The 14,985-nt window shown below is 35.6% G+C and overlaps 2 protein-coding genes across 5 annotated transcripts; one reads left to right on the top strand and one right to left on the bottom strand.

Moving 5' to 3' along the window:
* Positions 1–411: 411 nt before the first annotated feature.
* On the top strand, positions 412–9,074 carry LOC128920015 (uncharacterized). Of its 4 annotated transcripts, none has more exons than XM_054226165.1 (4): positions 412–485; positions 541–2,797; positions 2,862–2,916; positions 3,067–9,074. In XM_054226165.1, the coding sequence occupies exon 4, from the start codon at positions 5,588–5,590 to the stop codon at positions 6,491–6,493; it is 906 nt and encodes a 301-aa protein (XP_054082140.1). In that variant the 5' UTR covers positions 412–485; positions 541–2,797; positions 2,862–2,916; positions 3,067–5,587; the 3' UTR covers positions 6,494–9,074. The 4 variants fall into 4 exon arrangements, with proteins under 4 accessions (XP_054082140.1, XP_054082141.1, XP_054082142.1 ...); XM_054226166.1 differs by having other exon boundaries at positions 541–2,916; positions 3,067–3,562; positions 3,680–9,074; XM_054226167.1 differs by having other exon boundaries at positions 541–2,916; positions 3,067–4,171; positions 4,711–9,074.
* Positions 9,075–9,912: 838 nt separating this feature from the next.
* LOC105219682 (28S ribosomal protein S5, mitochondrial) lies at positions 9,913–14,771 on the bottom strand. The gene is made up of 2 exons (XM_011195982.3): positions 14,575–14,771; positions 9,913–11,162 (listed from the first exon to the last, which is right to left on the bottom strand). Exons 1-2 carry the CDS (start codon positions 14,714–14,716, stop codon positions 10,045–10,047), a joined length of 1,260 nt encoding a protein of 419 aa, XP_011194284.2. The 5' UTR covers positions 14,717–14,771; the 3' UTR covers positions 9,913–10,044.
* Positions 14,772–14,985: the final 214 nt, after the last annotated feature.

Raw genomic sequence — 14,985 nt, 5'->3', positions numbered from 1 at the left:
TTATCAAAGGCCGCCAGTGCGGAAAGTAGTTGTACGCGAAAAAACTTGTCAATCAAACACATAAATCAATCACATATGTAAATCAATCACATAACACCTGCATCAATTCATATGTAAGGCTGCTGTTAACACAAACTTCAACGCTCGATATCTCGTAAACGGAGCGAGATATCAATTTTTTATATTAAAATGTCATGCCATTTAGGTGTTTATTATTATATTTACTTTATAAATGTATTATCGTACTTCACTATATACATATGCATGTAAACGTATTGAATATTTGAACAATTTTTGTTATCTGACAAAGGCTGGAGGAAGAGTGGCAAATGTCAAAAAGCCCGAGCGGCCTGGAAGTATAAGCTGCGCACATTATGTAAGGACTCTTTTGGTTTCTTTAGTTTTTGTAAAATCTCTTCTTTCATTAACTTCACTAGTACTAGATTCATCCAATTTCTGGGAGGAGGGTTTCTATAAAATTTAAAGTAAAATTTGAATATTTACAACACAAAAGTTGGTAATAATTACCTTATGTTTCAGGAATTCTAAATCTAAAGAAATTATAAATAAAGCGATACAACAACGTTATGATTGCTCAATACAAGGTGAAAATTAATCAAAAAAGTCCTCCTAATTGAACATACAAGAAGTTTTTAAATCACAAACATTCACTTAAATTTACCCTTAAATTTCTGAGTTTTAGCTGCTAATGGCACGGCCAACTGAGAGGCCGGTAATTCTAAAAATACTGCAAGTGCTTTGCCCTCTAGCTCAGTGGCAAACCCAGTTTACACACGTCGCGATGATAAACGGTTACAAAAGCACCTAAGCCATGTCGTTTCAGTTCTTCCCGGGCTTGTGTTGAGCAAAAGGTATAATTGCACGTAAAAAAGTGACATTAAACCTAATATCTGGTGTGTAAATGATTTGTGTTCGATGTAGCAGCGTTTGCATCCATAGTTCTGGATTTGCTTGCAGCACATATTCCATCGATTCGAAGGGGAATCTTTAGTATACTATCCCAGGCTTTCGGTAATAAAATGGGTATCGTTGGAAAGAGGAGGTTCTCCAGATTAAGAATATATATACATATAGCTGCAGCTGACTTATAGTTTTCGAGATATTCGCACTTAAAGTTGAAAAAAGTGCTACTTTTATCTTGAATTTTCACAATATATACTGAATATTTTATTAATATTATTATTTATTATTTTACACTTACACTTCACCACATTGTTTCTGCATATTTATTTGATAAAATTTATCACGAAAATAGCTGTAAATAAGTATTTAACATTTTACACAAATCTCTTAATTTCAACAATAACAAAAAGGGTTGCAGCTTGACAAGTAATAAGTGTTGCCATATCAGATATTTTGCAAACGAATGAGAAGAACCAAAATAAATAAATACCCAAAATGCAGAAACAAATGCCCTATAAAAGATTATATAAAGGTAATATAAGAAAGTTTATGATATTCACTCTATGCACTATAAGTAAGGGAAATGAAAAGTTCTTTCGTGTAGAAATACTTTCCACATTGGCGGCCTTCGGCCGCGCTTCAAAAAAATAACCCTGGTCGAGCCAACACCGGGAGTTATCAAAGAGGGGGAATTGAAATACTCTTTCGTGTAGAAATACTTTCCACATTGGCGGCCTTCGGCCGCGCATCAAAAAAATAACCCTGGTCGAGCCAACACCGGGAGTTATCAAAGAGGGGGAATTGAAATACTCTTTCGTGTAGAACTATTTCCCGCATTGGCGGCCTTCGGCCGCGCTTAAAAAAAATAACCCTGGTCGAGCAAACACCGGGAGTTATCAAAGTGGGGGAATTGAAATATTCTTTCGTGTAGAAATACTTTCCGCATTGGCGGCCTTCGGCCGCCCTTCAAAAAAATAACCCTGGTCGGGCAATCACCGGGTGTTATCAAAGAAAAGGTAATACCGAAAGACTTTGCATTAGTCATAACACCATTATGGTTTGGTTTGGGGTATAATCCTTCTTTTTTCTGTTTATTTTTATTCTTTTGATTTTTGCGAAATATTTGATGTGGCAACACTGATTACTTGTCAACCTGCAACCCTTTTTGCTATTTTTTAAACGAAGATTTGTGTAAAATGTTAAATATTTATTTACAGCCATTTTCGTCATAATTTTTATAAAATAAATATGCAGAAACAATGTGGTGAAGTGTAAGTGTAAAATAAGTGCAGAATATTAATAAAATATTCAGTATATATTGTGAAAATTCAAAATAAAAGTAGCATTTTTTTCAACTTTAAGTGCGAATATCTCGATAACTATAAGTCAGCTGCAGCTATATGTATATATATTCTTAATCTGGAGAACCTCCTCTTTCCAACGATACCCATTTTATTACCGAAAGCCTGGGATAGTATACTAAAGCCGACCCGAAATATCTGTATGGATAATTTTAGAATTCAAGGCAAGATAATCTATATATATAAAAAGAAGTTACATTTCCTTGGTAATCTTATAACTCAAGAACCGCCGAATCGATTGACACAAAAATTTTAGAGTTCGTTCCTACCTATAAGGAGGTGGTTTGTGTGAAGTTTGTTTGGAATCGGTGCAGCCGTTCCTGAGTTTGACATTTTTTGTGAGTAAATACACTACCAAAATCAAGTATTTTCAATACGATTTATCAATTTTACATCGTGCTCTCATTGCGAACAGAATATTAATTTGCTGTCATTGGAATTCAGTTGACAGTTTTCTTATGTGCTTTGAGTTCTTTTATATCTTGCTCTCATTTTGAACAAACATACTTTTGGTTAGTGTTAACCATGTGTTTCTTTTTTAATTGTATTTTAATTGCTTCATTTTTATATATATAGTTCAATTGCCAAGCGTTACTTAATTTTCACAATTTTAATTTGATCTCATTTTCCGGTGAGTATTTTCTTTACTTGCACAATTGAGGTTATGTCCAGTGTGAGTGTATGTGAATTCATATTTCCACGCACACACATTGAAGTTTGAATTAAATGTATAATTTTTTCTAGAAATAATTTTCAATGTATTGCTTTTACATTCAATTAGTCATACACTGTACTGAAAGAATGCCACGTTCAAGACGACCAAACATTGGCAGACGTTCACGTCAATCAAATGCTACAGCGTTAAATCGAAGATCACAAAGTGAAGAAGATCGTGTTCGACGAAATGAAATGGAAACACAACGACACAGACGGAGAACTCACTTGGATAATAGTCAAGCACCAAGAAACCGTCGTGGGCGTACGTCCGTTTATGATATACGTCAAATGGAACACGCGGCTTTCAATTACGATGCCACCATTGATTACAGCATGTATGCCTACATTGGCCAGATGAATATAGAATGTATACATTGCAAAGCATTTAAATTCATAAACGAAACGCCTGGCATGTGATGTGCTGGTGGGAAAGTCAAATTACCGGTGCTAGAACTTCCGCCAGAACCTTTGCATTCATTCAAAAATACAATTCATGCTTTCAAATTACATCTTTTGGAGCTACAAATATTATAAAAGATGGATTTATGCCGACGTTTAAGGTGATTTCTTCGTGTGGAATTAGCAATATCATTTTTAATTTATGTGCCGTCCCCGTGTTCGATGTTTTTAGAAATTAAGATCCGTTATCATCTATATATATTTCTCGACCGTTACAGATTCAAGGTCAAATATACCATAGAGCTGGGTCTTTGCTACCATAACCAGATGGTGATCATACATTTTTGCAAATATATTTCATTGATGGTGAGAATCGTGAATTAAATAAGCGCTGTGCAATTTCGACGAATACGAGAAGATCAATCTTGAATTAATTGCAAACATTTTTTCATCAACAATTTTGGTGAAATTGTTTAAAGTGGCACTCGAACGGATGCCCTCCGATGGCCACAAAATCATAATAAAAGCCAATAAAACACCAATTGGGGAGCACACCAGACGATTCAATGCACCAACGATTGATGAAGTAGCCATTGTTGTGGTTGGCGAACAGTTTCAGTCACGAGACATTGTTTTGTATCGTAGAAATGAGAATTTACAACGTATTTCAGAACTCCATCGCTGTTATGTTGCATTGCAATACCCCATTTTGTTTTGGAGAGGGGACGATGGCTATCACATCAACATACCAATGATAAATCCAACAACTGGTACATATACATTTTATTTTGTTTAACACGTTCGCGTTCATTTGAATTTAGCGGGTGGCTGCCAGAGGATCACTTAATTTTTCCATACAAAATTGAAGAGCGGGAATTCCCGCTTTTTTTCTACAGGTTAATTTTTTTAAATAGTCTGAACAAATTAGGGAATTCCCGACATTACCACATGAATTTCCTATTCACTTTTGTCGGGATTTCCCGCATTTCGTCTTATTGAAACTTCCCCTCAACAAACCACAAATGACTGGCACGTTAACTTTGAATGGGGATTCCCCAAATTAAATTTGTTTGAATTGCGGTTGTCCTGTCAGGGATGGTAGTTCACGCCTTTACCAACACTAAAAATGTGCAGTGATAAGAAGTGAACCATTTTTGACGGTAGAAAAACCCTATTCAAATAGCGCGGGAATTCCCGCAATTGTTTTATTGAAGGAAACATGAATGACGGGAATTCCCGCAATTTCCGCGAATGTGCTAAATATGATTTATAAATCATTTTCATTCGCTAATTAATTTTTGCAATACAGGTCAAGAGTCAACAAAAAAAGACAGTGCGATGAATTTTTATTCGTACCGATTGATGATTCGCCCTCAAGAAACAAATTTTATTTTGCGATGCAATCGACTTTCGCATCAATATATCGTCGATATGTACGCCAAAATTGAAAGTGAGCGATTAAATTTCATCCGTTACATTCAAGCCCGATTAAGATCAGAGGAATACATACATTTGCGTGACGCAATAATCAATGATGTAAATGTGAATGATATCGGCTGTTTAACAATTTTACCATCATCATAGTGTCTGATTGTTTACTTGATGGCCAAAAGATCGGCATGACATAACTGCCCGTGTATTCCAACAAAAATTGAAAAAGTTAATGGATCTGATTGTCAAACGTGTATTTGGAGAAGTGCGGTGCTTTATGTATACCATAGAGTGGCAAAAAAGAGGCTTACCTCACGCACATATTTTGATTTGGTGCGTAAACAAAATAACCCCTGATATGATTGATACCGTCATATCGGCCGAAATTCCAGATCAAACCATCGACCCAGGATTATTCGAAGTTGTCACGAAAAATATGATTCACGGTCCCTGTGGTGATATTAATCGAAATTCACTTTGTATGATTGATGGTAAATGTTCGAAACGTTTTCCAAAGCAATTGATTGCTGAAACAATTACGGTACAACGGTAAATAACTGTAATTAAAATTAAAAATCAAGATGTTGAAATCGATAACCGGTGGATAGTTCCGTACTCACCGATACTGTCAAAAATGTTCAACGCTCACATCAATGTAGAATATTGCAATTCTGTAAAATCAATTTAATATATTTGCAAGTATGTGAATAAGGGCAGCGATATGGCTGTTTTTGGAGTGGCTCCTGAGAATAATCATGACGAAATTTTGCAGTACCAAATGGGGCGCTCTATTAGTACGAATGAAGCTGTATGGCGTATTTTATCGTTTCCAATTCATGACAGACAGGTTGTTGTACATTTGGCAGTTCATCTTGAAAACGGCCAACGTGTTTACTACACTGCTGCAAATGCCGAACAAAGAGCCACCAGTAACTACACTGACAGCTTATTTCCAGTTATGTGAAACTGATGAATTTTCTAGGACTTTGCTATATTCGGAAGTGCCTCACTATTTCACATGGAATGCATCAACAAAAAAATTTCAACGTCGCAAACAAGGCACACCTGTTGATGGTTATCCAGGTATTTTTCGAACATATGCTTTGGGACGCATTTATACAGTTAGTCCAGCTAAAGTTGAATGTTTTTACTTGCGACTTTTATTGGTGAACGTACATGGACCTCAATCATTCCAACATTTACGAACTGTTAATGGTCAATTGTGCGCAACATACCGTGAAGCATGTCAACACTTGCATTTGCTGGAAGATGATACGCATTGGGAGGCTACGCTTCGTGATGCATCAATTGTTTCTCCACCAGTTCAAATTCGTATGTTATTTGCGATCATAATATCAACATGTTTTCCATCAAATCCACTGGAATTGTGGAATAAATACAAAGATTTCATGGCTGAAGACATTTTGATTCGACTTCGACATCGTTCCAATGATCCTGCATTGCTGCTGACATTGGAAATGTATAATGAAGCCTTGATAATGATCGAAGATTTGTGCCTTACGATTGCAAATAAGGCATTAGGGCAATTAGGATTGACTCCACCAAATCGTCCAATGCATGATTTATTTGGACGAGAATTGCAACGCGAACTGCAATTCAATCGTAATGAATTGCGTGCGTTCGTACAAACGAACAATTAAATGATCAACAAAAATATGTATATGACACAGTGATGCAAGCTGTCAATGACAACACTGGTGGATTGTATTTTTTGGATGCACCTGGCGGCACTGGAAAAACATTTTTGATTTCATTAATACTGGCAACGATTCGGTCGGAACAAAAAATCGCATTGGCACTTGCTTCTTCCGGAATTGCAGCTACATTACTTGATGGCGCCCGCACAGCACATTCCGCCTTGAAATTGCCATTGAACATGCAAGCAATTGAAACACCAACATGCAATATTTCAAGGAGTTCTGGAATGGCTAAAGTCTTGCAACAAACATCCATTATTTTATGGGACGAATGTCCAATGGCCCATAAAAAATCTTTGGAAGCCTTAAATCGAACATTACAAGATTTGAGACGGAGTTTACAGCTGTTTGGCGGTGCATTAATATTGTTATCTGGTGATTTTCGTCAAACGTTGCCTGTTATTCCGAGATCAACACCAGCTGATGAAATTAATGCATGTTTGAAAAGTTCATTTTTGTGGGCACACGTACAAATGCTTTCGTTGACGACCAATATGCGTGTGCGTCTTCAAAATGATTCTTCAGCACGTAAGCTTTCAAAATGGGTTTATCACGTTATCGAATAATTTTTCAATAATTGTATCATCAAAAGAAGAACTCACTGATCGCGTTTTTCCAAATATTGCTCAAAATTATAATAACCATGATTGGTTACGAGAACGTGCAATTTTAGCACCAAAAAATGTCAATGTCAATGAAATCAATTTCCACATTCATAAAAAATTGCCAGGTAATTCGGAAACGTATAAATCCATTGATACTGCTATGAATGATGAAGACGCAGTCAATTATCCGGTTGAATTTTTATATTCTTTGGAACCACCAGGCATGCCACCGCATAATTTGAATTTGAAAGTTGGTTCATCGATTATACTTCTTCGAAATCTTAATGCATCGAAACTTTGTAATGGGACGAGACTTTCAGTGAAGAAATTGATGCCAAATTTAATTCAAGCAACAATTCTCACTGGCAAAGCAAAAGGTGGAATTGTACTAATATCGCGCATCCCATTAATACCAACGGACATGTCATTCGAATTTAAACGTCTTCAATTTCCTGTTCGGCTATCTTTTGCTATGACCGTCAACAAAGCCCAAGGGCAAACGCTCCAGGTGTGTGGAGTTAATTTAGAGGAAGCTTGCTTTTCTCACGGTCAACGGTACGTTGCATGTTCGAGAGTTGGAGCCACGAAAAATTTGTTTATTTATGCACCACAAAATAAAACAAAAAATGTTGTGTATACAATTGTATTAAATTAAACATTGCTTTTCTTTTTCATTATTGTGTTAAGAAATCAAATCTTTAAGCAATAAATTTTTTGCGTAGAGAAGCGCGCCGGGTATCGCTAGTATTATTATATTCAACAATTATTTACGTATTCAATGGTTTCGCCCTTGATGTTGGCCATTGTTGGCGTAGCTTCTATTGCGTGCTTCAAATTGACAATGCAATGAAGTATTACTGTATCACCCTCTTCAATTCCATATTTTGGCTTTAGCAAACTTTTATTTTACGTTTCACTTATTTAAAAATGCGTGCTTCAATAATTTAAACTTTAATTAGGCTACAGATCACTGATTTAAATAAAACACGCAAAATAATAAAGGGTGATTTTTTAAGAGCTTGATAACTTTTTAAAAAAAAAAAAACGCATAAAATTTCATCGGTTCTTTATTTGAAACGTTAGATTGGTTCATGACATTTACTTTTTGAAGATAATTTCATTTAAATGTTGACCGCGGCTGCGTCTTAGGTGGTCCATTCGGAAAGTCCAATTTTGGGCAACTTTTTCGAGCATTTCGGCCGGAATAGCCCGAATTTCTTCGGAAATGTTGTCTTCCAAAGCTGGAATAGTTGCTGGCTTATTTCTGTAGACTTTAGACTTGACGTAGCCCCACAAAAAATAGTCTAAAGGCGTTAAATCGCATGATCTTGGTGGCCAACTTACGGGTCCATTTCTTGAGATGAATTGTTCTCCGAAGTTTTCCCTCAAAATGGCCATAGAATCGCGAGCTGTGTGGCATGTAGCGCCATCTTGTTGAAACCACATGTCAACCAAGTTCAGTTCTTCCATTTTTGGCAACAAAAAGTTTGTTAGCATCGAACGATAGCGATAGCCATTCACCGTAACGTTGCGTCCAACAGCATCTTTGAAAAAATACGGTCCAATGATTCCACCAGCGTACAAACCACACCAAACAGTGCATTTTTCGGGATGCATGGGCAGTTCTTGAACGGCTTCTGGTTGCTCTTCACCCCAAATGCGGCAATTTTGCTTATTTACGTAGCCATTCAACCAGAAATGAGCCTCATCGCTGAACAAAATTTGTCGATAAACACATTTCGAACCGAACACTGATTTTGGTAATAAAATTCAATGATTTGCAAGCGTTGCTCGTTAGTAAGTCTATTCATGATGAAATGTCAAAGCATACTGAGCATCTTTCTCTTTGACACCATGTCTGAAATCCCACGTGATCTGTCAAATACTAATGCATGAAAATCCTAACCTCAAAAAAATCACCCGTTACTTCACAAGCAGCCATGATATAGCTCAAAACAAAACTTGTTTAAACACGAGAACTTTGGTTGTTTCTTTCTATCATTCAGGGTGCTGTACGAAAGAAGAGTTGAGGTAAATGTTTATGCACATTTCGCCCTTTGTTGCATATGTGTGTATGTAGTGGTGTTATTAAAATTTCTTTGAATGTATTGAAGTTTCAGTACCCATGACTTGCTGGGTATGATCTCTAAATCACATTCCCAGTAAGTCTACACTAGCTGAACCTAATCAGAAATTAACAAATTATTTTTAATTAATAACGTATTTGGTAAAGATATTTGTTGTTGGCTTTAATTTGTCATTTCATTCGCTATATTTAATTTATTCCCCAGAAAGATTTAACGCGCCATCTCATTACAATTAATAGAATATTTTATGAAGATGGACATTTTTGAGTTTCATTCGCTAGAATGCAATATAAAATATCTTTTTATTATCATTTCTGATGATATAGAAGTAATCTTCAACATGCTAAGGCGACCACAGCAAATCTGTAGTTTCATCTATGAATGGACGAAACCGATGTCGTCCTCGGAATTAAGGATCAGGAGCCATAAGTTTGTGATGACCAACTCTATAGATAAAATTAGACCCTGTCTGTTGGTCCGAAATGAACAAAATGTTTTTCTTTTCCCCAATTTCAGCAGCGAGGATGTCGTGACCACTTGGAAGGTGAGCATGTAAAAAAATTATTTAAAGCATACACGTGTCTGAGCAATGAGTTCAAAAACATAAATTATAAGCCGTTTTTATAGCTCCATCAGAAAATTTGAAAGGCAAAAAAATTAAGGAAAAAAGTTGTGTGGAAGATATTTCAATTTTTATTATAATCACAAGTTATATGAACTGTTATAGTACCGAAAAAATATGATTATTGAATGATAACAAAAAGGTTTATTATTATAATGACTGAATAATCAAATATTAACATTATGAAGAAATTTCGTCAACTGCTTTGTGGAGATCATTATCAAATGCTTTCATATTGACGCGAACCTTGTCCTGGTTACGAACTTGTTCTTTTCTTTGTAAATATAAGTTGTAGCCATTGGTTTTTACATAAAATGGAGCAAATTTACTTTTTTTCAAAATAATTTTGTCGTCCAAAACATATTGATTATAATCGAGAACCTCGTTTTGCAATAGATCTTTATTTGTTTTACAAGATTCTGGTTTTGAAATAATTCGCGGATGTAGACCAGTTTCATTACGAAATTCTATAACAAGTAAGTTTGTTTTTCTTGCAATTTCTTCATGGGTTTTTTGCTGCAATAATCCCAAAAACAATGCTTTTACAATGTGTTGCAAATTTGTGGATCCCTCTATTTTAGCATGTAAATTTCGGATTCCAATCACATTACAAATAGTTTCTATCGCACGATGGCAAACAAGTCCATATCCTTCCGGTTTTCTTTGCACGAAAATTCTAGTTTGCCCAAATGCACATGAAAAATCATGAAATACCGTATGTTGATCGCACAATTCTATTTTTATTGCTTTTTGGGCAGCGCGATTTTTCGATTTTCTTAAGGCAGTACGAACTTCAGGAGCTTTCGCTACTGCAAAGCCAGCTAAACCTTGTTTGTTTCCTGTGATTGAAAAAACGGAGTATCGTCGTTTTCTTCCCATATTTCCTTTCATAATAAAGACAATTTTATTTTCAAGCACTCGTGTATCAAAATTTCCAAACATTTCTTCGCTTATCGCATCTGGAGGTCCTATGCTACGACCCGGCATTTTTGCCCCAGACCATCCCCGATCGATTGAGTTCACCTTTGCAATTCGATAGGTGCTCATTAGGTCTCGAATTTTGTATATATTTCGATCCGTATTATTAACATCAGATAAACTCTCTTGTTGAATTAAAGTTTTCCCACGAACAATCGGTGCATTCAGTCCAGGCCACACAAAATTTCTGCTCCCGACTCCTATCGTTTGGCCTCTGTTTAGATCTTTTGCTACTCTTTTACCAGAGCCTTTTCCCCTTCCTCTCTTTTTTCCCGCATTGCTTACAGATGTAACTCCACGCCATATATCTTCAGCAGATACTAAAAAATTAAATATAGTTTATATAATATTAAATAGTATAAGTTAATTTTATTGAGACAGTAATAATGAAAAACAAGTAAGGAAGGGCTAAGTTAGGTTGTAACCGAACATTTTAACTCTCGCAATTTGTTCATTTAATTTTATTAATATAATACACAATTTGACCCACATACCTATTCTTCATATATATGGTATAAACTCCGTTGAAAGTTGGAAACCCTAATTAGGTATATGTGAGCTAAGTGAAGTTATGACCCGATTTCACCCATTTTTGGCAGAAAGATATATTATTAGAAGAAAAATATTTCGTACAAATTTCTTCAAAATATCTGAGAGACTTACCTATATTTTCAGTAACAAAAAAAATTAGAAGCACTGAGGTCCTCATGTTAAAAAAAACATATAAAGTTCTGTTTCGATATCTTCACTAGTGCTTACTTTATATGTATATTGTAAAATAAAGGATTCAGGTCGACCAAGAAGTTCTGATATATATGAAATAAGCGTGGTTGTGAATCGATTTGGCATACTTTCGCAACATATCATAGAGATGAAGGAAAACAAACCGAATTTCACTAAAATTGGTCGAGTAGTTTCGGAGATATGGTTTTTGACCGATAAGTGGGCGGAACCACGCCCATTTAAAATTTTGTATAAAAATTTAAATGCAACGATTCTGTACCTCCCTTATGATGAATATTAAAGCTTCTGGTGTTTTTCCTTGTTGAATTAAAGCATTATTAGTGGTTTTCAACTTTTGTATGGGAGGTGGGCGTTGTTACAATCCGATTTCCTCCATTTTTGGAGTGTATAAGGTAGTAGCTAAAAGAAACAACTGTAGAGACTTTGGTTGATATAGATCTAGTGGTTTACAAGATATGTACAAAAAATCTATTTGGGGGCGGCACCACGCCCACTTCCCTAAAATTACGTCCGAATATGTCCCTTCTTAGTGCGAACCTTTGTACGAAATTTTACTTTTATAGCTTTATTTATGACTTAGTTAAGGCACTTTATATGTTTTCGGTTTTCGCCATTTTGTGGGCGTGCCATGGTCCGATTTTGGAATATGTGTACAAAGTTTCAATAAGATATCTCAATTTTTACTCAAGCTATGGCTTTCACGAACAGACGGGCGGACAGACATCCGGATTTCAACTCCATATCTAACTCTTTTAGTTCTAGGTGACACAAACAACCGTTATGTGAACAAAACTATAAAGGTCTAGACCCAATGCTGGCTGGCAAGTAAAGCTTTGCTGTGAGAACTTGTAAAACTGAATAGAACTATACTAGAGCATAAGAGACCAAATGGTGCTTTGCTTCAAACGCTTGAAGTTACGAATAGATCTATGCTATATTTGCCAGCGCTTCTGGCGCTTTTGACATTTGATATTGTAACTAGGGTTACCAGTTTGGGCGAAATGCACCAATTTCCATGTAATTATAAATGCAAATCTAATAACATTCAGAACCCGGCATTGATTTTAATTAACATTTTCTTTATATAATTTTAGGGTCCAGCTCTTTTCGTTTTGGATGCTTAACATAACTTTATCCATCTGATCAGACTCTGTTTATCTTTGTTTGGTTACAAAATAGTACCTTTTTCCATTCCATTATAGTTAACAGTGGTTTAAATAAGGAAAAAGAGTTTAACCAACTTTTCCCCCGACTGTGAATAATGTATGATCATATTCATATCCAAAGCATTCAGTAAACAATGTGAAGTTTTATTGATTGCTCTATAACGTATTCACCAATAGCGTAGTTATCCGAACCCACACAGAAGATTAAGATCCTGCGAATGACAGGCAACTTGACTCGGTGCAGGCGTCGTCGCCAGATCGCGCCAGTTTTTTTTTGCCCTCTCTTGTTGGTACTGATGACAGCTGTGGCTGGTGAACGACCAAGAGCTGTCATCTCCTAATTCAGGGTGTAACGTAAACCGGAACTATTGGTTGATTTCCAGTCCTTGCACCACTGGAAACTGGGACGCTCAACCCTTGGGCCGAACGGTCCAATAGTACTCAGTCTAGGGACACTGCCACTTTACTGCCTTCCCTAAATAAAAGCAGCAGCGGCAAATGACTGTCAAAAAATTCTCATACCCATACAATTTCTATGGCGCATACCTAAATAAGGCGCCTGCGACGCTGAACGGTTGAAATTTTCTATCTTGACAGAGCGTTCCGAAGTAAAGTTGGCTGCGAAAAACGAAGTTTCTCTGTTCAATAAAATTTCACAACAACAATTCAAGTAAACATTTTGATATTTGACGTAAAGTTGCCGCTTTTATTTAGGGATGGCACATCGACGTTAACGCCGAGCGGAAAAAACGTTCCGCCAATGCTTTTATTTAGAGAAGGCAGTTGGGAGAAAATATGCTTCTTGGATGCCATAATATAGGAGGGAACTAGTTTAGCGAAAACAAGGGATGTACTAAGGTTTTTCGCGTAGAACTTATTTCTGCATTTCTGCGGCTGAAATCATTGACGGCTAGGTTGAGCAATAATCTGGGATGTCTGAAGTTTTATTGCGAAGAAGTTCTTTCTGCATTGACACCTTTCGACCGCGCTTTAAAAAAAATATCCCTGGTTGAGCTAACACTGGTGTTTAGCAACAGAAGGGATTATCTTAAATCACTTGCACGGGCGAAGGTCCAATCCTCTTACAAAGGCAACGCGAGTGAGCTTTGTTTGACATTTCGTTTCGTACGGTGTAATCAAAACCTTGTACACATCTATAACTCGAATAGAATCTCCCTAATTGTATTGGCAATAGCGTTTAAAAATCATCAAAAGAATTTTCATCTATAACTCAAACTTCCTTAATTCGAAGCTCTCCATAACTCGAACTCTATAATTTCCAATATAAGTCAAATTCATACACATTTACTTCCAAAAATCGAACTTCTCGACCAGGGCATAATAAAAAATTTTGAAATGTTACTATCGAGGCAGAATTTTAAAAGTGTCCCTATGTCGTATGGAGGCGTACAAAAATTATGGTATTATGGATTGCAGAAATCATGTAACAAAGGCATGTGATACAGACGTCAAGAGCCAAACAATAGCTAATTGCACCTAACAAAATTACATAATATATGTTTTAACGTATGTACATAAAACTTTATTCGAAGTAAATAAATAAAACTGTGTATAAATCTATATTTTAGTTTTATGAAAATTTTTATGTTTTAATGAAAACTTCTATAACTCGGAAGTTTTTTTATGGATTATGGTGATTCGAGTTAGGGAAGTTCAACTGTATTTTAAAACTTCGCACTTTTTTAAGACATTTCTCTGTTTAATTCATCTTTGCATAACAGCATACATTTGAAATATGTATTGTTATTTAAGTATCACATTTTATACATATGATATTCTGTATTAAAGACGAAGAACTTACATTTGTTATAGAAACTAGTACATCGTATTATATTTGATGTCACTGCCTTATTTGGAGCTAGAATATTTGAAACTATTTGCCGGTACATTGAAGATGCACAATGTTCAAAAAACATAACCAATATTGTTATTTTTTTAAACATAGACCATACGAAAGATGTGATTAGGTCTATAAATCGATACGACAAACTATATCGATGTCTAAAACATTATGAAAGTATACGGTGTTTGCACTGTACGATTTTTTGAATCGACTGAGATGATTTAGTCAAATTTTATTTTTCTTATTACGGAAAAACAAATAAAAAACCCGACATAAAGTCTATTAGAATAATGAAAATCATCATATATAATATATAGAAGCTGCAATAATTCCTTGACCGATTTTAAATATTTTTGTTAACAAAGAATT

This window comes from Zeugodacus cucurbitae, chromosome 2 (assembly GCF_028554725.1).
Source record: "Zeugodacus cucurbitae isolate PBARC_wt_2022May chromosome 2, idZeuCucr1.2, whole genome shotgun sequence".
Lineage (NCBI taxonomy): Eukaryota > Metazoa > Arthropoda > Insecta > Diptera > Tephritidae > Zeugodacus > Zeugodacus cucurbitae.
Note: the sequence above shows the minus strand (reverse complement) of the source record. Positions and strands in the feature narration are given on the sequence as shown.

What these genes read in the sequence shown, in the direction of transcription:
- LOC128920015 (XM_054226165.1), top strand. Translation starts at nt 5,588, where the DNA reads ATGACGAAATTTTGCAGTACCAAATGGGGCGCTCTATTAGTACGAATG.
- LOC105219682 (XM_011195982.3), bottom strand. Translation starts at nt 14,716, where the DNA reads ATGTTTAAAAAAATAACAATATTGGTTATGTTTTTTGAACATTGTGCA. An exon ending in TACTAGTTTCTATAACAAAT is followed by an intron (nt 11,163 to 14,574) that starts GTAAGTTCTTCG and finishes TTAATTTTTTAG; the next exon opens with TATCTGCTGAAGATATATGG.